General features: G+C 42.3%; 1 protein-coding gene across 1 annotated transcript in view; it reads right to left on the bottom strand.

Annotated features, from left to right (window-relative positions):
• LOC140128250 (complement C3-like) overlaps window positions 1–21048 on the bottom strand; it is a 58963-nt gene extending 37915 nt beyond the window's left edge. Inside the window, exons 1-15 of the mRNA XM_072149809.1 lie at window positions 20872–21048; window positions 16420–16606; window positions 14271–14433; window positions 12820–12890; window positions 11012–11097; window positions 10806–10888; window positions 8284–8371; window positions 8101–8203; window positions 6044–6164; window positions 5271–5386; window positions 4484–4630; window positions 3936–4142; window positions 1525–1728; window positions 231–392; window positions 12–141 (exon numbers count right to left, since the gene is read on the bottom strand). Coding sequence (XP_072005910.1) covers window positions 12–141; window positions 231–392; window positions 1525–1728; window positions 3936–4142; window positions 4484–4630; window positions 5271–5386; window positions 6044–6164; window positions 8101–8203; window positions 8284–8371; window positions 10806–10888; window positions 11012–11097; window positions 12820–12890; window positions 14271–14433; window positions 16420–16606; window positions 20872–20936 — 1933 coding nt within the window. The 5' untranslated portion in view covers window positions 20937–21048. The remainder of the gene's footprint in view (window positions 1–11; window positions 142–230; window positions 393–1524; window positions 1729–3935; window positions 4143–4483; window positions 4631–5270; window positions 5387–6043; window positions 6165–8100; window positions 8204–8283; window positions 8372–10805; window positions 10889–11011; window positions 11098–12819; window positions 12891–14270; window positions 14434–16419; window positions 16607–20871) is intronic.
• Window positions 21049–24663: the final 3615 nt, after the last annotated feature.

The raw sequence follows: 24663 nt of genomic DNA, 5'->3' as shown, positions 1-24663 counted from the left end.
CAATTGATCACCTGATCTCTCAGAAGTTGTTAAATCGAAGTTTGTCTGTAGGGCAAGGCCGGCATCATTAAACACCCCCGGTGTATCGGCACCACTTCCCGGTGTGCAGCCAATGTCGTATCTTTCCACCAATTCCCAGACCTTTACAGAAGGAGAAAACTCTGTGAAAACTGTAAATGAAACACATATTTTCCTTATAGATATATTTTTCTTCATGTCTATTCTTTCACCTTGCCCTGGGTGATCTTCAGTTTACTGTTGATCGCATAGACACCTCTATCCACAGCCACCAGTCCCACAGTAGCCTTATGATCTGCTTGTAGCTTCAGCCTCATGTTGGCTTCAGGTTGCTGAATTGTGTTGTCTTTGTCCTTTTCTCCTGATATCCGCAGCTGTATGAAACATCCGAGCATTAACATCATTTATCTCCAGAATGTATCCACCAAACTTAGCCAAAACTAGGAGACATCTTCTGAGATTCGCTTATTTTTGGGTAGAGTCTCTAAAACCTATAGTAATTGTGTATAACCAAAACTGATGTTGGCTTGGTGGGGACAGAATTACCATGAAGAAACAAAGTTGTAGTTTGGTTCTTATGCTCAGCAAAGGTGGCCATTGGATTCAAAATTTTTGCAATTTTGCATTAGCGCAGGCATGTGGGTTTATTTTTGCAACATAAGATTTTGTTATTAGAAACTGCCCTATAATTTTATTCAAGTTCAAGTTTTTTTAACAGACCATTTTTGTGTATATGTCATTTGCTATGAATATTTTTTTTTTTACTGTATTTTCTTGTCCTGGTTACAGCAATACCACATTTTTCTTTATTTTTTTGCTACAGAATTTGAATTCATTATATAAAATCTAACAAATGATATACTGTATTTAAAACATATGCACTTATAGAGCGATATCTTGGCTTTTAGAGATTTCTCCTAGCAACAGCAACAGTTAAGTGGTTCCCCATTAACTAGGATTGGAGATTGAATGCCATCACTGACAAGCTAAAATGCAATTTTAATAAATAATATGACTTATCTCTGAAGTAATCTTAACACAAGGTTTAATCACCAGAGGAGACAGGGCTTTTTTTTACAATGAACAAGATAAAAAATTGTTTTTCTTTTTTACTATGAGAAGTGTCAATCTGTGGAATAGCCTGCCTCAGGTGCTGGTCACAGTAGGAACAGCAGAGAGCTTCCTTTGTTGAACTTGATGGACATGTGTCTTGTTTCAACCATATTAACTATGTAACACAAAATAGAGGATCCCTCCTTAAAGGTAAAAAATTTCAATAAAAAATCTTAACAAGTTTTGTAATAGGTAGCTTATATGACTATAGATTTGGCTTTAGATGTAGAAAACATTAAAATAGTTAACGAATTACTGTAAATTCAAGCAGACTATTACATCAACTTAGACGTTTGTGATTGGTTACGTTGAATTGGTAAAAGCCTAATTTAGACAGATAAAATAATCTATAACAATTCCCTAGATAGATATCCTAACGATAACTATTCTTACCGTTCCCATACAAGTATCTTCCACATCAATCCAAAGTGAGTCAGCTATAATCGCCTGGCCTGATCCTGCTTTCACGCTGTAGTATGCCAAAATGCGGAATGACGGGATAAATTCCTCCGTTATATGCAAAGACATAGTCACCAGAGTCTGGCCTCTTGCCCTCTCCTGTGTCCCCACCTTCATTATTCGACCTTTGTTCATTATCTATAAAAAAAATGTATCAATACAGTACTCAAGGACAAAGATATAAATCTAGGACATTTCTTCATTACATTGTGGAAATGAAAAGTTGTGTGGTTAATACAAGTCACCAGTCATGCTATAATTACTCATTAGTAGTGATAAGTGGACCCGAACCACAATGTTCTGGTCCACACCAAACATTATGGGTTTGGGTCCATGAAACCAGACTTCAGACAGAAGCTTGGGTTCGGTTCCAGCATTTGGTTCACAGCCCCCATACACCATGGACACTCACACCTGTTAACTCTTTCAATGGGGTTTTGAGTGGGCATCCCGATTTGGTTCTCGGACCTGAACCCAGGCTGAACTTTCAGATCCGGGTTTGTCTGAAGGGGTCCACTCATCCCTACTCATTATTGATTTTCAGTAGTCTGCGTAATACAGCACATGGACCACAGTGACCTAAAAATATCAATGAGATCTAATTTTCCATGGTTGTCTATAACCAGAGAATCTTGATTTGTTTTCTTCTGGATCATACATAAGATGATAAAATACTGGCTTCTTCATTATTCTTTATAGTGCAAGCCAAAATCAATAGATTTTGAGATGTAGAACAATTTCTTTGCTATCCTCTTCAGTATCAGCCCATTCATCCTAGGTCTTGATTATGCAGAACTTTCTCTGTCTCTCCTTGCACCTCAAACTGTGTCATACAATCCTCTGCAACGCCCTCCCCCACATTCTGCTCTACCAGCACTTGTTGCTCATCAGAAAAGCTATTAACCACTAGTACTCACATACCACGAACTGTAAACTTTATGTAATCGTCTCACTACTGGTTTCTACTACTTATTACATGCTGCATTCTTCTCCATGTGATGAAAGTTGCCTTACTAATCACTGTAAAGTTTCTGTATATACCTTGTGCAGTAAATCAGTGGATTTACTTGTAGGAATTTCAATGGATTTACTGCTAAATTGCTTACTGGTAAAACAAAAGGCATCATGGAAACTATGGGCAGCTTTTATTTGACTCATCCTCAGGGCAGATACAGTAAGAGTTTATTCTCCTCCCACTTCACTGCAGCTGAGGAACATTTTTGACAAGTGGCTTCAGAACATAACAGAACATATTCTCTTGAAAGACAAGGGTGAGCAGCACAAGAACATATTAAAACAGGTAATCACATGAGACAATTTGGTTAAAATCCTTATAACATCATAGTTACGCTTTAAGGAGTTGACATATTTCGAGAATAGAGGATATATAGGTTTCAACTGATTTAGAAAATTCACTTTCAATCATTTTATCATTACATTTCATGTTAATAGCCCAAATGAAGCATCTTCTCTCGGGAGGACCCTGCATGTCCATTCATTATGTGGACATCATATTGGATTTCAGCTGTAGAGATTTTCATTTTGCCTGTGACCTTGAAGAGGAGCAGCCCCCATCATGTCCCAGATTTCAACCAATGCTAGTTGATTTCAACACAGGAATACCATGTCGTCATGGGTGCCCTTGTGACCTATGTCTGCCTCACTCACCTCAATAGGTTCCAGCGGTGTCTCCTGCAGCTCGGTGCGCCCGTCCCCACCTCCTAGGGCATGCCTGCCGGCTCTGTAAAATTTAGAGGGCCAGTACGCTGCTAAATGGTACTTGCCAGTCTCTGACCTACTAAATGGCCAGCCTCTTCCTAAGACCCCTGCGGGATCTTTGTGACTTGTGCATTTGAGAAAGCTTTGTTCCTGATGCCCTGTGCTCGTGTTCTGAATTCCCGTTGTGTCCCTGGTTCCATTCCTAACTACGATACTTTGCTGCCTGCTCTGACCTTCCGCTTCATCCCCGAATCTGATCCTGTGCTGCCCGTCCTGACCTCCTGCCAGTCCCATGTAACAACAAGTCCATCCTGATTTGCGTCGGCCTCTGGTGAAAACCAGCTTCCACTAAGACTTCGCTCCCAGGTGTCGGTTTACGTCATTGTCCGTGGCGGTCCAGTGGGTCCACTACCCCACACATGTGTTTATCTTATACAAATACTATGACTACTGCCCATAACAGGGAACCTCTTGACAAATGTTTCTCTTGACATGAACTAAGTGATGTCATGTGATGTCATGTGATCCCAAGTGATCCCATACATTTATCTCAAGTAAAATAGATAACTTCTGATATTATAAAATGAACAATGTTTAGGTTAAGATCTGAAAAAAACACCAGTTACCACATAGTTGAAGTGATCGATTTGATTTTGGACACTGGAGTCGGTGTTCCTGATATTAAAGTTGATAACTGTATTGTCTCCTATTTTTAACTCCGCTCCACTGGCACTGAGATGAAGGTAGTTGCCACCAACAGATACATAGGCAGAGGCCACCATGGTGGCAGAAGCTTGTTGGTCCCTGGTTAATGCATCTTCTTTCGTTGAAACCTGGAAGTAAAGAGGAGGCAATAGATGAGTGAAGTAGTTAAATAAGGGTAACAGTCTAACATTCAGTATTCATTCAGATTTTTCATTCATTCAGTGTTTAAACCTATGCTATACAAAAGCATGACCCTAATCAACCATTGACTCAAAATGGCATCTGATCATGGTCTGGCACCATTCAGTGTAATGGAAAACTCAATAGAAGTGTCGGACGCAGGTGGAAAAAGCTCCTAAATGAACGTAAATATACATTATAGCCTAAAAGTACTTCCAATACCATCTACAATTTCCTCTGTAAACATATGTTGTACAAAAGAAAAAACGTCATTTTTTCGGGAGGTCACCTTTGTCTCCAGGCGATTTATCCCTGAGGCAGTATTGAGTGTCAGCTGAATAGTTCCATCTTCCTGAGTTACTCCTTTTACATCTCCCGGTTCTGCCACAACATGGATCCCATGAGCGGGAGTCCCATCAGGATTACTGACAAATACCTAAAATGGATTAAAACAAAATAAAGATTTTTATACCTTTCTAACCAGGGGTTATCCTCGATACTTGTGTGAGATCAAGGGGTACAAAGTCTTCAGTCTTTCTCAAGCCTTAGTGTCAGCTTCTTTCCCTATCACTTGTACCTCTATTTCTTTAAAAGGAATATTATATTTTTAGATTAGATTTTTGATGTAGGACTATTGAAACATAAAAAAGCTTGAATTTGTCAGATATGATGGATGTATCATTATTATATATTATGACTGGGGCTGGGCAGACCCAATTGGGCTTGGTGGGTTTGAGGAGCCCTGAAAGAAGGTGCGACTGGCATTTGGAAGCCCAATGGGGGTTAGCCCAAGCCCAAACTTCATGATGGGTTATTATTAATCCTCTGAATTCCTTCCATAGAACTAAAGAGGGCTCTTGTGACCAGTTTTAAGAACGATTCGGTTCGAAACACTTGTATTGGGTATAAATCCCCATAGAGTGGGCTTATCTACCCATCGCATTAGGCTGTGCTACGCTCTATCACTATATGGGGCTTTTCTTTGGAAATTACAATATTAATAAGTTATGCATTAATTTCCCATTGTTTTAAGCAAAAGAATAACCTGATAATAATAGAGAAATTCCGGCACTTACCATAAGGTTAAAGGGCAAACCTGGCTTGAAGTACTGGGATGTTTTTGTTAAGTGGATTTTGTATGGAGAGGTCACAATAAAAATGTTATCCAGCTCAGATTCCACCAAGTCACTGCCTGGAGAAGAGATCAGCAATGATAGAATGTTAAGATGTAATAGCAGTCCTACATATAACATTAGTCCTACATGTAACATCAGTCCTACATATGTATACAGTCCTACATGTAACATTAGTCCTACATATAACATCAGTCCTACATGTAACTACTTACTTACCTATGTCTTTGCCGATACTGCATAGGTCACCACGGAGGTCAGCGATCTGGTTCAGCAGTGATCCGCTCTTGGATGGTATGTCACATGACAACACCGGAAATGTTACTGTTGCACTGCTTGACCTCAGAGATCTGACACGTTCTTTTTACTTTTTTAACTAAGTTTTCACATTGTTTTAGTTGGTCAGTCCTAGAAATGTCAGTATTTGGGTCGATTGGGTAAGAGGAGCATTTGTGGACTTGGGTTCTTTTAGATTGGAGAATTTATTAGACACAATACTGTAGATGGGATGAGCAGCATGTAACTTTCCATGAAGGCGGAGGTGGTACTGGGTGGGATCGGTAGAGCGTTATCATTCATGACACTAGGTCATGATGAAGGTGGATGAGTCGGGTTATTTGAACCATACATGGTGATGTTAATAGGATAAGATGAACTAACACAGATTTTTTTCTAGAAATGTTAGTCCTTGGTGACACAGTATGACTATCACCTACCTGAATCTGTAATGACAGTGACAGACACATACAGGCTCCATTGTAACATGTCCTTCTCCTCCTGGAAATACTTCACCAAGTCTTGTCTTTTCAATACAGCAAAACCTTCACCATTGGCGATCTGGCTCAGAATAGAGAGTGGTCAGTGGTCATACATGGGTGCCCACTGGATGTCAGGGGTGAACCTACTAAATTGAGAACTACTCCACACCTTCCACTCTGACAGACCTCATCCTTTAACCCATTCATATACGAGACGGTTGTGCAATAATTTATAGATCGTAAGTCTATGACCGGTAGTGGATGTGACCCCTCTCCATAATCTCCATTAGAGATCTGCTCTGTGTGATGGGCACTTCCCCCGGGTAAACTGTACAACCAGTATACAACTAGGATGACTGAATGGCTGCCATAGAGTTGTACATATTGTCCTGGATTGGTATCTTCTAGTTGGTTTTACTAATGTACGTGACCCTCTATGGCAGTGGTTCTCAACCTTTCTAATGCTGTGACCCCGCAATACAGTTCCTCATGTTACGGCGACCCCAAACCATGCGATTTGCAGTAAAAACGCTATAAAATTGAGGCTCCGATGGCTTTAGGCGACCCCCGGTTTTGGTTGAGAACCACTGCTCTATGGGTTGCTGATCTGTAACCCTGTAAGAGTAACCATATGTAGCATTACACCGATGCATCAACAGTTTTTCACCCGAAGGACCACCATAGACCATTTTACATACTATATCTTCCTGTCCTTGACCTTACCAAGGCTCTGACCACTCCTAAACTGGATGAGACAAAGCCTTCAAAGGAAATCTACCATCAAAATCCAAGACAATAAACCAGGGACACGCACTCATAGTCTTCTTATATGTGCTATCCATGGCCCCCTTGCTTCTAAAATCAAAATTATGCTAATAAACCAGAAGGCTTCTGAGGGCTTTTCCAGAGCCCCTGTGTGCAACAGCTTCACAGGTTGTTACCCTGTCTTCCCCTCCCCCTCATCCCCCTCAGCATAGGGGAGGGAAGTGCTCCTGTACAGTATAATAGCCTGTAAAGCTACAAAATGGAGGGACGCTGGAGTCCACAGTCCTCCAGGCTCCTAAGTATAATTTTAAAAGTTGATTTTGAAAAAGGAGGAGGCCATGGATGACAAATATAAGAAGATCCAGGTGCCATGACTGTAATCTACTTATATTTCTTATTCATGGCCTCTTTCCTTCTAAAATCCATTTTTTAATTGTGCTAATAAGCCAGAAAGGCTCTGGGTGTGTTATCAGCAGTTTTCTGTGTTGCAGATTTAAAGGCTGTTACATTGTGCAGGAGCACTTTCCTCTTCCACTCTGTAGAGATTAGAAAAAGTGCAGAGGGAGGATGAGACTGAGATGTGCTGCTGCACTGTGTAACAACCAGTGAAGCCAGAGGATAGAGAGCTTCTGTGACATGCTCATTAGCATAATTGTAAAAGTTGATTTTAGAAGGAAGGAGGCCATGGACAACAAATATTAGACAATTACCACAGTCCCGGTGCCTGTATCTATGTGTAATGTCCCTGGTTCATCAGGATGGTTTTTGATGGTGGATTTCCATTAAGGATAATGGCAAATATCAAAATAACAGATTGATCCAGCACCAAAACGCTCCAGTTATTTCAAAGGTTTTGTCTTCAGACACTTTATTAGAGAAATTCCAATCAATCCATAAAACATATCCAGCACAAGTACAGGGTCGAGATAACATCATCTTCCATGGCTATGATTAGGAGCGCGGTTGTGCTTGAAACGCGTAGGTGATATGATGTTACCTGACCCTGTACCTCCGCTGGATATATTTTATGGATTTATTGGAATATCTCTAATAAAGTCTCTGAAGACAAAATTTTTGAAATAACCGGAGCGTGTTGGTGCTGGATAAGTCTGTTATTATGGGTCCGAGGAGGGATCTACAGCTCACACTGCGACAGTAACTGCCCCCGAAATCCTGGTGAGCGGCTAAATATTTGTGATGGGAAACCTATTCATACAGCACATTATACTCTGATAATAAAATATCCTTACGTCTCTTCTACTTAAAGTATCCGGGAGACTTTTCTTCTCATCATCTCTCTTGATTCCAAAGAGCGCGAAGGCCTTGCCATTAACCGGCTCACCATAGAGATAACTAGGGAGAGGTGTGATACTGCTTTACCACCAGTCCCATTAGAATAGTCTCCATAGCTGCTCTCCATAGCTGCCACTTACTTTGCCTCTATGTCCACCCTTAGTTCTTCATCTTTAATGTGGAAAAATTTCTTAGCTGCAGTTAGTTTTATTTCAAAGCTCGGTAGAACTGCAAATAAATGTAAAAGGTGGAATTAGATCAGAACAATTTGCAATGGCTAAGCTGAAGCTTCCTATACAGTAGTGGATTATAATAGAGGCGGATTGGGCAGCAGCCTGGGGCCCAAGCCTTTGAGGGGGCCCATGGCCACTCAAACTACCCACCAAATTTTAGACTGAGAAGGATCTTCACCCATGAAATCCTTGTACATCTCTTTAGTCTCTCAGTACACATGTACCATAGAGCCACTTCAGGACATTTGAAGGCCCTCCAAAGGTCCTGAAACTGCAGATTGAAAGCAGCAGAAGGATGAACACATCCTCCATTTCCCCAAAAAACTGATTCTAGTACCAGATGTAGGAAGTGTATCCAGACTTGTAGGGTCTATAATATTCATACAGCCCCGGGCCCATGGTAGTCTTAACCCGCCATTGTTGCTATACCATGTCTAACCACATGGTGCACCATTTAGGGCTGACTCCTCTATAAAAGCAGAAAGAAAAAAAAGAACTTTTCCCATGAAGACTATTATGTTAAATTATAACAGAACAGGTTTTTACAGGGTATTTTTTGCACTTTATTGCTCTTGAATGAGAAATTAAGAAAAATTAAAACATGTAAAAAAACATTTTCAATCATTTTTTTGTGATTTTATCTTTTATAATAACACCTGGTTTACAGAGTCTGGAAGTAAGAAGGCCTTCAGAATGCCCTCAAATGTTTGTGAAATTGCCTTAACAGGCCCTTATAGGACGCAAGCCACTTTTCGACGCCTCCTGTTTTTTTTTCACTATTTTTGTGAGGTTTTTGTGAGCTCTATAATTGAATAATAGCAAATGTAAGTTGGAGCGAATACAATCTTAAAATTTGCTTCACTTTTATCTCATTAATTAAAACTAGAACATACAGAGATGGTGACAAAACCAACATGTTTCCACCGGTGTCAACACCAGTTTTAAATAATGAAATAAAAGTGAAGTAAGTTTCATGATTATATTTTCTCCCACAGCAGTGGATCGATTTTACACTGAATCAGACTCTCGCCATTGGCACAAAAAGGTCACTGCAAACCCCTTCTAAACTTTTGCCTACAGTTGCTGTGGAATGAAGTTTATTTGCACCTAAGTTGCACTAAAACTGTGAATTTTTTATACAAATACAACTGGATTTTGAAAATATATCATACAGAACCCCGAAAAGTTATGCTGCAGCTAGCTATGCTAAGCAAGTAAAAAAGTCACAAATTATGTGGCAAATATGCAAATGCAACCAGAAAAGTTGCAAATATTATAGAAAATCAAATGAAAAGCCTAAGATAAATGACCCCTGAGTTCACATACACTGAGTTCCTGCCGGCAGCAGCGTGAGGAGTGTAAAGCTACTGGCAGATAAGTTCTTTATCTGGGGAGGGAGATGGAGGTACAGCAGATCTAGCAGTTTGTTATGTCATTGGGGGTCATTTACTAAGGGCCCGATTCGCGTTTTCCCGACGTTTTACCCGAATATTTCCGATTTGCGCCGATTGTGCCTGAATTTCCCCGGGATTTTGGCGCAAGCGATTGGTTTGTGGCGCATCGGCGCCCACATGCGCGCGACGGAAATCGGGCGGCGTGGCCGAACGAAAACCCGACGGATTCGGAAAAACCGCCACATTTAAAAACCGAAAATGTGTCGCTTGGGAAGCGCTTACCTTAACCTGGTCCAGCTCGGTGTATTCCGGCACGTTCAGATGATTTTCAGCGCAGCAGCGCCACCTGGTGGACGGCGGAGGAACTACCTTCATAAATCCCGCCCGAACCCGAATCCTGTGCAGAGAACGCGCCGCTGGATCGCGAATGGGCCGGGTAAGTAAATCTGCCCTATTGTGTGTTATATGCATCTCATGGATCTCATCATTTGTCTCATCTCTCTTTCTATGTTTCAGATACTAGTACAATGTTCAGAAAGTAAATAAAAAGTGTATATAAACCTTGCACACTCATAATCTAACCACATTTTCAGCTCAAGGAATCATGAAGTGTCCACTTAGAGAGTCCCCACCCACCCTTTGGAATTTTGCACTGATCAGCCTAGAGAGTCATAGGAACTAAAACAGCAATAAAACTTAGTAAAATGATATATTAACGGGTTAATAATGATCTTAAAATCACTAGGGGGTTGAAATTTGAGAATTTTATTTCATAGGAAAACCCCTTTAATGGGGTAACTTACCACGAACATTTAGACACTAACATGTGGATACAGATTTTTGAAGTATTGGATGGCTATTGGTTAGGAGAAATTGACTCAAAATTCTCTCAAAATTAAGGGCTGGTTCTTCATCCCACCTCCATGGGGCTTCTAGAGAACATGGACATCGCTTTTTCAAAAAAATGTTGATTGCTCTAACAGTTTCTAGAAGAAAGTGAGCTAGACCCTATCATCTCGTTTGTTCTGTTCTTACCATATTCCTTTACTTCGAATTGTGTGGTATAATTCTGGATCAAAGCATCTTCAAACTTTGCTGATATGGTCCATACTCCAAAACTGTAAAGTAGAGGCCAGAACTAGTGACAATCCTCATTATCAATATTATCATCATTTGCCCCATGGTAATAATATGATGCCCATCAGATGCCCCCCCCCCCCCCTATATAAGTTGTTTCTCACCTTACAAGGTCGGGCAGTGTATACGTTAAGGAAATGATTCCAGATTGCTGAATGATATCCTTTTTGACCATGACTTTGTCGGGAGTCTTTGAAGAAATGAGAAGATTTTTATTACTTCTGTGGTCTACTATGGTCTACTATGGTCAACTATGGTGACTATGAAGAGCGGTCAGAATAATAATGTAGAATTAAAAGATACTTTAAGGAGAAAACCAAACGAATACTCAGATATCTCGATTGGATATATCTAAGAAGTTGAGAAGCTTCAGATCTTTCACCACCACTGGCTTCCAAGCTCATGGAGAACATGGTCTGGACATCATCCTCTCACATATGCAGGTCTTCTAGCTACATCACTTGAGCATCCAGGTCTACATATAGACTAATCCTACTTTGGTGGACCCAACGGTATTAATCCAAATCAGCATGGGTGAGAATGGGTCTCCAAGTTATGACCATGGCTAGTCTAGAACGCCATAATCATCCTTGACCTTCATTGTATAGTTAATTGTAATAGACAATACAATATTAGAGGTCTGCTCCATTTAACTTTTTGAAAATTCCAAAACCAACCAATATGTAAGACCTCCATTTATTAAATATTTATACGATATCCTGTTACTGTGCTAGAGACATCTTTGATGAAGATGCTCCTCAAACCCATAAGGAGGCAGTCAGAAAGCTGGGATGTTTTTTGCTGCCTTTTCTTCTCGAGCCCTTATATTTTTTTGCTTCTTTCGACATAGACAGTAGGAGGCTGACTTTTTATTTAACCAATATCCAAAGTACAAAGGCGCCTATGAGTAGACAAGTCAACAAGCAGTTGCTGCTGGTGTTTGGTGTATTCTGCCCTTAAATACGCTAAAAATAGAGTAAATAAGTTAAAATTTAGAATATTGCCAGCACAAACTGTTCAGACAATTACTTCTGTGTCCTGAACAGAATATTCTATATACTGTAATGGACAATTATACTGTAAGTAGCTTTTATCTTAGATATAAAGCTGAGTGTATGTGTGTATGTATGTCCACTAATGGAATCTGCACCATCATGTTTATAATCACCAAATTTTGCACAGACCCTCTCTGGACTCAGGGAACAAAATTTTTTGAAAGTACACTTATTAGCCACCATATACAAGAGACATAGGGGCAGATTTACTTACCCAGACCGAGGCCGGCTGAGTGAAGGTAAGTACAAGCTCCGCGACACATTTTCCGCTTTTAAATGTGGCGGTTTTTCCGAATACGTCGTGTTTTCGTTCGGCCACGCCCCCCCCCCTCCATTTCCGTCGCGTGCATGCCGGTGCCGATGCGCCACAATCTGATCGCATGCGCCAAAATCCTGGGGCAATTCAGGGGAAATCGGCGCAAATCGGAAATATTCAGGTAACACGTCGGGAAAACGCGAATCGGGCCCTTAGTAAATGACCCCCTATTGTCTGCTGCTGCTGTGGCAGTTGGAAGCTGAGACGTGATTGGTTGCTGTTTTGCCACAGGTCAGTAATATGAGCTCTGAGCTTTGATTGGTCACTATAGGCAATGAGTAGAAGACAACTTATGAGTGAGGTAAAATAGATAGAGGCAGGGATACGGAATAGAGAGAGACAGTCATTGACAGACCCTGACATTCAATGACAGAGACCAACAGAAACTGACAGAGACAGTCAGTTACAGAGACTGACAGTGAAAGAGACAGTTAGTGACAGATAACTGTAAAATATTTTTTGTTAATCCATTCTATTTTGTTACAGCGAAGAGCAGTTAGCTATGCCAGGGGCTAATTTCAAAAGAAAAATCCTGTCTTACCCAGAATTCGATGATCACCGACCTGGTCTGTGGTTTTAGATCTAGACTTGTAGTAAAAAGTCTGTAAAAAACTTAAACAAAGTAAAAAAAAAATTATACCAAAGACATGAATTTTGGTTTATGAAAAAGTCAATCTTTGATTAATTCCTTGACATTTACAGAAACACCCAACATTTGTTAACCCCTCCTCTTCTTTCTCCATATATACTTTCATGTGGTTATATGAATACAGTTGTATCTGAAGGTTAGACCATGATTTAAAGCTACATAGACATAGCTCAAAATGCTTAGGTGTGTCTATCCCCCCTCCCTTTGGAAATAAATAAAGCAACATTTTTATCTACTTACTGGAGAGCTGGAGAACTTTTCATGGGATTTAATGCCTATGATCAGTCATTGCTGATGTGGTCAACCTCTCCTCTCCTTTCTCCCCTTCTCTGTGTACCCTTAACTTACCAAGAGGATGTGGCTACATGTGTTGAGCTGTTCACTATAATTTTTCTTTTTGTGTGTAGATAATATTAACCTCAGGTCAGCTCATCTTTTAACAATTTTGCTAAAATTTGTAGTCTTGTATAGAGTTCTTGAGAAGCAATAGCATTTCTGGTCCTTGTGTCACTTGTAATTTTAATGTTCTAGCAGATTTACCCTCAGCAGATCTGTGAACACCTAGCTGCTGTGACTCTTTGCTCCTGCTGACCCAATGTACAGAACGTTTCAGTGAGATTTTGTCTGTCTAGAGAAGTTAGCTGTGACAGTCCCTCACCTTTCACATTATATTTATAATACAGATATCCTCTAGTTCTACAGAAGATCTACAGGCCCCGTAAGGCACCGGACCGTTGTAGTCATCCATGCATCAATATAGCTACATACCAGGCCGATCCAGGTTTAATCTTCTTTTTAACTTCTACAGTACTGTGCTGCCTTTGTAAATGTATAATAAATACTCATTTTGATGCCCCCCCCCCTTACCCCTGTGTTTCTTACGCCTAACATATGACTAATGACTATGAATTGGTGCATGGACTAGACCAGCTTTTAGCTGCTCTTTTTTTTACGCCACAAAACGAGTCAGAAAATGGAAGCGCCATAAAACTGTTGGATTCATAAGTGGCGCCACAATTTTGCACCCAAAAATAGTCGAGACTGAAGGAAAACATCAATATTGTGGTCGCCGTCACTTCTTAATTTCAGGAGCAAGAGGCACAGAAAGGGAAAAAAACGCTGCCAGTTTTTTGTTTGAAAGGCAATAATAAGTGACCACCCCCCTTATGTGCAATTTGAAAAATCCGGCAAGTGTCCCACGCCCACCACACCTTTCCCTTTCTGGGAACTCAGAGGGTAGCAAAAACTCCATTTGTGAAGCTGTGTACCTCTGAAAAGTCTTTAAAAAAATGGCCCTCATTAGTTGTATTAAATGGCACTCGTAGTGCAGGATGTCAATGTACCTAAAGATCCCGGGGTGTAGACGGGTTTGTCGGTCTGTATGAAGATGTGTCCACTTTGATAAGACACCAGGACAACTTTCTCCAGGGTGCAAACTGAAGACTTTACAGAGACGTATACAAACTGCTTCTTATTTGGGTCTTTTTCCAAATTTTTTGAGGAAATCTGAAGGAAACAAAAACATTATCATACAAAACGTTGCATTGATTTGGTCACACTGGTGCAGATGATAAGGAAGTTGTTCATTATGGACTCTAAAGGACAAAGCAGGAATTCACTGATTTCAAAGAGAAGTAATATTTCGTTTTTTTCCTAATATGGTATTTTGGTGCAGTTTCTTTGTCAGCAGAAAAATGCACATCATCAAACTTTTCAAAAAGTTGATTGTATTAGGTCAATAACCATCATAGGACTGAATACTCTGGCGTGCAGTGAGACTCACACCCCATATTCCACCAGCGATCGGCCACTCTCCTGCCTCACTACAGTGGCGCAGCCCTTCTAACCGGCTCAACCAATACTTAAGGCATTTTTTCCAAGACCACAGGACTAGGTCTATTAGATCCCACCCCAGCCGAGCATATGTGAGTCTCTACATTGCATCCAGTGTATGTTGCCTTTTGGACCTGAGGAAGGGGACAATTCGTCCTCGAAACGTGTCGTCCATAAAAATAAAGCCCTCGTCCGACAAGCCGGCTACTGCGCATGCGCAGTAGCTTCGGCCTCGGAGCTGGGGCTGCTCAGCCGTGGGCTTGCGTTCTGCGCATGTGCAGAACGCCATCATGACGGACGCGGGCGCGCAGCTACGAGGAGCTGCGCGCCGCACACAACAGGGTAGGAGGAGTAATGTGGCTACTGGGGCGTGGAGTAGCCACGCCGTGTAGCCTCGTGCCCGGCTACTCCACGCCCCAGTAGCTACATAACTAAATTTACATATTAGTTCAATAAAGTTTCCCAAAAGTTAGCGGGGACGTGAGGATTAGCTCTAAAAAGAGCTATCCTCACGTCCCTTACATCCACCTACCACCCGATCTACCTTTATAGGTAGAATCGTGGTGGTAGGTTCCCTTTAACACACATCTTGGACTTTACTGTTACATTTTAGCTCTAGGGGCAGCGCGCACCTATATACCTGTGTTTTTTGCACCTACTTTTCAATTGTTCCTTACACCGCCAGTGTCCCACTGCGGTTCACGGGAGACGCTGCAGCCCGCCAGATTCACTACTAACCTATTCCACCAGTTCATCTGAACACCATCAATTTTCCCATAATCTCTAGCATCAGGCGCCACGTGTTCAATCCTTTAAACTACATCATGGGATTGGTCATCCACTTCCCTAAGTGGAGCTCCTCACATTTCTTTACATATTAAAATCATTATTGAGATACTTTTGACCAGTTAATAAATGTTGGATCATGGGGTCATCGCCTCAGACTAGATCGCTGTTCAGTATCTAAGGCCTTAGCTTTGACAATAACTCAAGAAAGGTGGTAACTCCACTACCAAAGAAGGATTTCTTACGTGACATCTATGAGATTGATATCTAAGAGGAGGGAACTTCTAGGACACATTGACAGAGAAATGAGAGATGAAGTCACGTAAAAAGAGCGGAAGTCACAAAGGTCCACATTAATCACTCAGGTAAGGATATGTAGGCCATAGAGAACCTAAAAAACTGTGTATTTTAAGATTTAAATCAAACTATCTCACCTAGAAGAGAAACAAAGGAAGAACCAGAGAGTCATTATTGGTCAAAAGTAAAGTGTCCAGTTAGTAGAGTAAATTATACTGTATATCCTTTTATGGTAAAGATGACACATAAGCAAAGTTATTTGTTGGTTCATAGATACTAAAAATCTGGTATTTTTCAGGAACCAAATCTAATCCAAAACTTTTTTGATTAGGTAGCTACTGTTGTCTTACAGGGGGTGGGGTTATCAGCCTATTTCCAGGACAATTGTAACAACATGAATTTGGGCTGATTTCATTTCGACAATTTGACAAAGCTTCTTGGATATGAATCTTGTATGATTTACTCTTTTCTAGTAAAGATAACTCATGGCTGGTGGTCTCCATCTGGAACCACAAGTTACTTTTGTACAATGGCAGGATGAGTTTATGGCACTCCCACACAGAGACTGGATCTTACCGTAATCTTAACATCTCCAAAGAACTTGTTATTTCGATTCACAGAAACTTTGCTGGAAGCTAAAAGATATGTCCTCCTCGGAAAGTCCTGGACTGTGATGGCAGCATCAAACTCAGCCTTCCGTCCATCTACTATTATGGTCTCTTCAGTTTCTACACGGAGCACATTGGGTGTTATCAGGAGGCATCTGGGGGAAGTAAAATAGGTCCGCAGAGAAGAAGAAAGTTTATTTGTTGTATAAGATAAGATATAAGCCACTTAGCTTATACATGAGTACATTAAAACATTCATATGGAACAAAAGGAGTGAGATCCCTGCTCGCAAGAGCTTACAGTCTATGAGGAAGAGTGGGGTGACACAAGAGGTAAAAAGCTTATATAATGGTCCAGCCATTCTTCAAAAGGGAATATAACAAAATGTAATATAATAAATAGAAGTGCTGTCGCTTGACCCAGTCATCAGCCGTCATCTTATATACAAAGTCCAGGGTGAAAGGGACTCCAGAGAAGCCTGGTGCCTGCTGGTTGCTGGATAACAGATGAGAGGAGGACACAGGATGGGTTAGTAAAAAAAAAAAGAGAGTTGAAAGTTCATGCAGTTAAAGAGTGTTATAGGCTTGCCTAAAGAGATGGATAGGTGTTAGTCTGATAGTCCGGAGCAGAGCATTCCATAGAATGGGTGCAGCTCGAGAGAGGGAGGTTTGAACTAGGGTAGCGGTTAATCTAAGATCACTGGTGGATCTAAAAGCATGGGTTGGGCAATAGACTGAGATGAGAGAAGACATATAGGGAGGTGCAGCACTATGCAGAGCTTTGTGGATGAGGGTTATTATTTTAAACTGTATTTGAAAGGAGACTGGCAGCCATTGCAGTGACTGGCATGTACTGGAGACATCCGTGAAGCATTAAATTTGAAAGATGAGCCTGGCTGCTGCATTAAGAATATATTTGAGAGGAGAGAGTTTGGCAAGTGGAAGACCGGTTAGCAGAGAGTTACAGTAGGCTAGATGAGATCGAATAAGAGCAACAGTTAGCATTTTACAGGTTTCAAATGTGAGAAATGGGCGGATTCTAGAGTTGTTTGTGAGATGCATGCAGCAAGAGCGAGCAAGAGATTGAATGTGTGGCTCAAAGGAGAGGTCGGAGTCCAGCACAACCCCAAGACAATGGGCCTGCTGTTTCGAGGTTCTGGTGACCCCACAGACTGATATGGAGAGGTTAGGAAAGGCTCTGTTAGTGGATGGTGGAAAGACAAGAAGTTCGGTCTTAGAAAGATTAAGTTTCAGGAAGAGAGAGGACATGATAGTAGAGACAGCAGACAGACAATCACTAGTGTTCTGGATTAGGCCACGGCTGAGGTTATGTGCCGAACCCCAACAGAGAGAGGAATAGAAGAGAAATATCCAGAAAAGGAGACACTGAAAGTGCGGTCAGAGACCAAGAGAGTGCAGTGTCCTTCAGTCCAATGGAGCGAAGCATCCTGAGGAGGAGCTGGTGGTCCACACGCTGCCGATAGATCCAGGAGAATAAGAAGGGAATAGTCACCTTTGGATTTTGCAGTGAGGAGATCGTTGGAGACTTTAGAATGAGCAGTTTCAGTGGAGTGCATAGAGCAGAAAACAGATTGTAGGGGGTTAAGGAGCGAGTTAGCTGAGAAAAAATGGGAAAGTCCAGAATAGTCCAGGCATTCCAGGAGTTTGGAGATGAAAGGGAGGTTAGAAACTGGTCGGTAGTTAGCAGCACTAAATGGGTCCAGAGAAGGGGTGACAACAGCATGCTTGAAAGAAGAGGGGTAGACACCAGAAGAAAGAGAGAGGTTGAAGATTTTAGTGAGGTGACTGCTGGGGAGAGGGACTGTACCAGATGTGAGGGGATAGGGTCACTTATGCAGGTGGTGGGGCGAGCAGAGGAAAGGAGCCTGGACAGTTCTTCCTCTGTGACTGGCTCAACCCAGCTCTCCTAGAGAGCACATCTTTTCGGCCCAGCTCCTGACACAGGAGCAACTCTACACTAAGTGACCAGAGACAGCGTGTGACTCACACCTCTAGTGAGTTCACACAGAACACCAAGGATTAAAGCTGCAGCTTCCAGCATTGGACACAGCTACATCCCAGCCTGCATCTACAACCAGGCTGATGACCAAACTCCTGAGGTTCACTCTCCAAGATCACTCCCATTAATCCGGCATCTGTACAGAATCGTTTGGCACGTTGCCTGCTGTTGGTTCGAATAAAGAACTGTAAGTTATTTTTGCACAACGTTGCCTCCGTCTGGTCCCTGTTACAGCTGTCAACATCAAGGGCGCCCTCATCTATCATCCAGGGACTCATACTACAGACACTAAGGGGTTGCCCCAGGGAGAACCAGTACATCAGCCTCTCCCTCCATATTTCTTGCACAAACCACCTGCTGGAGACCTGCCAGGCCGTAGGACAGCCCTCCAGTCCCCATACCAAGCACCATGACAACAATGTGCCTAGGCCGCAACCGCCAGCCACTCCGGTATTCTGAGCCCCGGCTGCCTCCACGCCCCAAGAAAAGGCTAGGCCCCGGTGGGGGGTGTTGCACATGTTTCGGTGATAGCCTGCAGGAAGGACTTAGAAAGAATCAGCTCGTGAGTGGACTCAAGTTTATTGCACACAGAGCGGGCATTCCAGGGGGCACATTTGAAAGGAGTTGTAAGATGAGAAGGGGAGAAAGTAGTGGGGATGCATTGGATATTGAGGAGGTTAGTAGGGTTCCTATGAGGGGTGGAAAATTTTGAGCTAAAAGAAGGAGGACCAGGGTCTGGAGAGATACAACCTACTGCAAGCAGGAAGAGAATAGACAAAGAGAGAAGATGATCAAGCGATTTGTGAGGTGATCTCGGCTTCACAGCAGAACCAGATGGAGTATGGGGTTAGATAAAGGATAGAGAACATGAGAGGAGTACAGTGATGAAGGAAGTATTGGACGAAAGGAAAGGAGAAAAACAGGTAGCATTAGTACAACGCCATTAAAGGATCTAACTACTGGAAAAGTAAACCTGATCCAACTCACCATGGAAAGGTCCCAAGCATATATGAAGTAAAAGTTTCTTTACTTAACAAAGTATAGCAAACAATCATGTTCTGACTGCTTGCAGATTTATTTATATAGTGTCTGCGCCAGTTGTGTGCCGTTGCTGCACTGTGTCCGACAAGACAGAAAAAAATGTGCACCTAAAAGGGCATTCCAGTACACAGTTGAATTGTGCACCACAATACTGTCCGACGTGCACCACAATTCTATAGCATGAAGAAAGTGCACCAGAAAAAAATGGGGCATCTGCCGGAGTAGAGCAGGGGACACCAGATTTATGAAGGCATACATACATTTCATGACTCTGTCGCACACTGCACCCTCTACAGGCAAATTGCATGTAGTACAGTTTGCACTGGTTTTGATAAATCTGGGCCATAGATTATTTGCTGTGCTATTGACGGGGCGATTAAATAAAGAAGCTTTTACTTCCATATATTTTCTTAGGACCCTTCCATTGTTAGCTGAGTCAAGTTTAATTTGCAGATACAGTATGCCATAGAGATAACAGAGACATGTAGCACACCATAAAAGCATCACTACCAAAAAATTGCAGAAAAGTAAATCAATTTACCAGACCCATTGGGGCTCATTTCCTAAGGGTCCAAACGCCCGAATATTTCCGATTTGCACTGAATTGCCCCAGGATTTTGGCGAATGCGAACGGATTGTGTCGCATTGGCGCCGGCTTTCACGTGACAGAAATTGGGGGGCATGGCCATTGGACAACCCGACGGATTCGGAAAAAACACGAAATTTAAAAAAGAATTTGTGTCACAAGATCAGCAATTACATGCACCGGGACGAAGAAGGTGAACTCCAGCGGACCTCGGCGCAGCAGCGACACCTGCTGGATATTGGGCGCAAGACCTTAGTGAATCCCGGCAGACCCGAATCAGCATCGGACAACGCGTCGCGGGATCGCGACTGGACCGGGTAAGTAAATGTGCTCCATAATGGTCCAGATTTATTAAAACGAGTGCAGTTCTGTACTATGTGCAGTTCGCCTCTCTAATGTACAGGGAGCATCAGATTAGTAAATCCTGGTGCACGTTTTTCATTAATCTGGTGCCCCCTGCTAAGTGTGCACCATCTTTTTTTGTTGCACCATTAACATACAGCATCCAACACAATTCTGTTTTAAATGCGTCACAAACTCCAACTAAGCAGTAACAGCCCTTTTAGGGGCACATTTTTTTGTGTTGCCAGACACAGTTCACAAAACTGGCGCAGGCACTTTACAAATACATGTACAAGCAGCTTTCATGTTCTTTTCAGTGCAAAGTCAGACAGAAAACTGACGCATGTAGATTTTGGGTTTACATAGTAATTAACATTCAAAATATCTGTAAATGCAGTAGATATATACACAGGGATATCAGGTTCTACTCACGGTGGTTGTGCGTAAGATCCAACAAGTCCATAGATGAGAATAAAACACAGAGCATGGATCCTCATGGTGCTGGCTGGGTTATCTTCTGCCTGACAGATATTGAAGGGTAATATATAAATATATATATCGGGTCAGACTCCAATGTAAATGCCTCTGTAATCATTAGCAGGAGAGATTTAGGGGCTGAGATATGAAGGTTATTGGCTGTCGGACAGGGACACAAATACCAATTGCACAATCAACACTGACTCCAAATTACACAGTTTCAGCATCAACGATGATTGCATAAATGAGAGTAAAAGAGAACACAACAGTACATAATAAATACAAAAAAAAAATTGTAAAAATATGACATGCAAAATAAAAACTACGACGAATACAAGATCTCTAGTGCCTCACGTCCAGGTCCTCCTCCAGTGGTCTTTCCAATCGTTGACCTGCTGGTGATCTTTCTATAACAGGGGTGCACAAACTTTATTGGTCCAGAGGCCACATTGTCATTCAAGGGGTAAAACTAGAAATTAGCACCATAGAAGTACACAAACACTGAATGCCACCCCAGAAACAAAGTACGGCATGCAAACTATAACTAACACAGATCCTAGACCCTATCGAGAGCAGATAATAACAACACTGGAGACCCCAGAGGAGACAATAATAATGGAGACATCAGAGAAGATATTTATAATAGAGGAGACCCCAGAACAGGCAATAATAATTGGAGACCGCGGAGCAGACAAATACCAATAACACTCCAGAGCAATCAGATAAAAAGTAAAACTTTTGAAGATAAAATGATAACAGAGACCCTAGAAAATGGAGACCACAGAGCAGACAATAATACTAGAGACACCAGAGCAGACAAAAAAAGGAGAACAAAATAATCACCTTTGTTGCTCCTTTTCTACTTCAAGTTCCTCTTTCTGGCTCCTGACATTGTATGCGCTAGGGTCAGGAGCAGAGCTGTGCATGGAGCAGGACAGGGGTGCCCCCTGCACACTACACAGGCAAACTGCATCTAGTACAAAGTGCACAGTTTTTGATAAACGTGAGCCAGCACATACACACCATATAGACATACATAAAGCATACAAAGCTATGCATCATGTACACAGAAATACAGCATATACACAGCCAAAACCCCAGATTCTGGGGCCCCCTGACACTGCTGGCCCTAAAGCAGCTTCTATGGCTGCTACCTATGTAGTTACGCCCCTGGTGCAGGAGATGACCAAGGAGGGGTGACTACAGTACACCTGACCAGTTTGGAAGGGTCATCTCTTGCGTTGCATGGATGGACCGGGTAACACTGATACTCAGATGGATTCATAGCTGTCAGGCCTTCTACACCAATGACCACAGTGAATAACAGTCATGGAAGAGCTTGGTTTCTAATGCTGTCTGTATATATTGGGGGTCATTTACTAAGGGCCCGATTTGCGTTTTCCCGTCGTGTTACCCGATTATTTCCAATTTGCGGCGATTTCCCCTGAATTGCCCGGGATTTTGGCGCACGCGATTGGATTGTGGCGCATCGGCGCCGGCATGCACGCAACAGAAATCGGGGGCGTGGCCGAACGAAAACCCGACGGATTAGGAAAAACCGCCGCATTTAAAAAAAAAATCTGTCGCGGAGCTTGCACTTACCTTCACTCAGCCCGGCTCGGTGAACTCCAGTGTGTTCCGATGCTTTTCAGCGCAGCAGCGCCACCTGGTGGACGGCGGAGGAACTACCTTAATGAATCTCGGCCGGACCCGAATCCAGCGCAGAGAACGAGCCGCTGGATCGCGAATGGACCGGGTAAGTAAATCTGCCCCATTGTCTCTGGGGGTGAGACCCTGTCCGTGTATACTGTCTCTGGAGGTGAGTCCCGGTCTGTATATACTGGGGCTCTTTTACTAAGGGCTCCGCGGCCACTTTTTCGGCGGGTTTCCCGAATTTTTCCATTTTGTGCCGAATTCAAACGAGTTTTTGGTGCACGCGATCGGATTTTGGCAGATTGCGCCAGCTTTAGAAATCGGGGGCATGGCCACCGGACAACCCGACGGATTCGGAAAAACCGCAGAATTTAAAAAACAAAATGTGTCGCAAGATCAAGCACTTACATGCACAGGGAAGAAGAAGGTGAACTCCGGTGGACCTCAGCGCAGCAGTGACACCTACTGGATATCACATGTATGACCTTAGTGAATCCCGGCAGAACCCGAATCAGTGTCGGAGAATGCAGCACGGGATCGCAACTGGACCAGGTAAGTAAATGAGCCCCATTGTGTCTGCGGGTGGGTCTCTGCCTGTAATTGCTATCTATGGGGGTCTAGCTGTATAGAATATTTATATATTAATTAGGGTGGGTCCGTTATATATCATAAATTTTGGGTGCTGTACACACTTTCATCTATTCTGGGTTGTCTATATAGGATGTTTTATTTGGCGGTTGTGTTGCTAGTTGTATACCTAATTGCATGGAGCTGAAGACATCTGTCGGTGAATTCAGCAGTGATAGGTCCCGGCAGGGAGAAGTCATAATGAAGTCCTCTAGATGCCACCAATGTTGGTGTCACTGACTGATATTAGTGTGTGAGACAGCGTCATCCTGTGTATTGTCGGTCAGGACAGGTGTCGGACAGGTGGCACTGGGTGGGGATGTTCTCGAATATTAGTTTTGTTGTCAGCATTTTCTGATCAGTTGGTAGATGTGCCGTTCTCCTCAGTTATATATATTGTTATTCCACTGTTCATATTACTGCATTGTGTTCTGCCTCCATTCTTGTTATATGTGACATATATTGGTGCTATGTTGCCACCTGTTGGACAGGGTGTACATGCGCCCTCTGCTTATGTTGATAAAGTTTTTTCTAAGTGGGTGTGTTTTTGGAGCCCTATTTCCTGGTTACTTCCTGTGGTAGCCATTTTAGGTTGTCTGTAACTGGGAACAGATATGTTTTTGCAACTGAAGCAACAATTTCAACAGCAGCAAAAGGTGTCATCAACTAAATCAAGAGCAGCTACTACATCATCAACAATCTCAGAGTGAGCACAATACTGTATCGGTGACTACATCTGTATCAGAGGTAAATAAACCAGGTCTTACTGCATCTTATCTCCTGCATCTGAGTTCTGGTCCTGTCTGCTCCATTCTGGATCCAAAGATAGAAAAGTTTCCCAGTCACTATCTACCAGTCAGTTACACCTTCATTTGCCTCGTGTGGGGACAGAACAGTAGATGCTTTTTATAGATACTCCTGCAGTTTTGGTGGACCTAATATAGCAGGGGATTTGGAGTAGTCTGTTGGGTGGGGGTGGGGTATTGTTTAAATTTCCGCCTCAGGCAACAAAAAGGCAAGATTCTGCCCTGAAAGCATGTGTGCCATGCTCTTTGATTGCTCTACAAATATGGAAACCTAAGTAAGGTAACAACTAAAATTTAAAAAAAAATTAAGTTAAAAAAAAACTGAATAAAACCTAAAAATATTTAGTAAAAGTTTCAAAGAAACTAAAGATACATGTATACAACCTCTTGTAGCTGAGGAACTGTGCCAAATCCTGAGATCTTCAGAGCCTTCGGAGGTTTCCAATAAAGATCTTCCGACAAAAATTCTTCAAGTCTTTTAGCTTCCTGGAACTTATATTATGGAACAGTCTCACGCTTACAGGCTACCTGCATACAAGCGTTAAAAAAAAATGGTGCAAAAACTGTTCCCGAGTGTTAACCTTTAAAATGCTGATGGCATAGTCAATGGTGGCTTGAAACCGGCAATGTGTGCACGCCACCATTATCCCTGGGATCATCG

The sequence above is a fragment of the Engystomops pustulosus genome, chromosome 4 (genome assembly GCF_040894005.1).
Source record: "Engystomops pustulosus chromosome 4, aEngPut4.maternal, whole genome shotgun sequence".
NCBI classification, from domain to species: Eukaryota; Metazoa; Chordata; class Amphibia; order Anura; family Leptodactylidae; genus Engystomops; species Engystomops pustulosus.
Note: the sequence above shows the minus strand (reverse complement) of the source record. Positions and strands in the feature narration are given on the sequence as shown.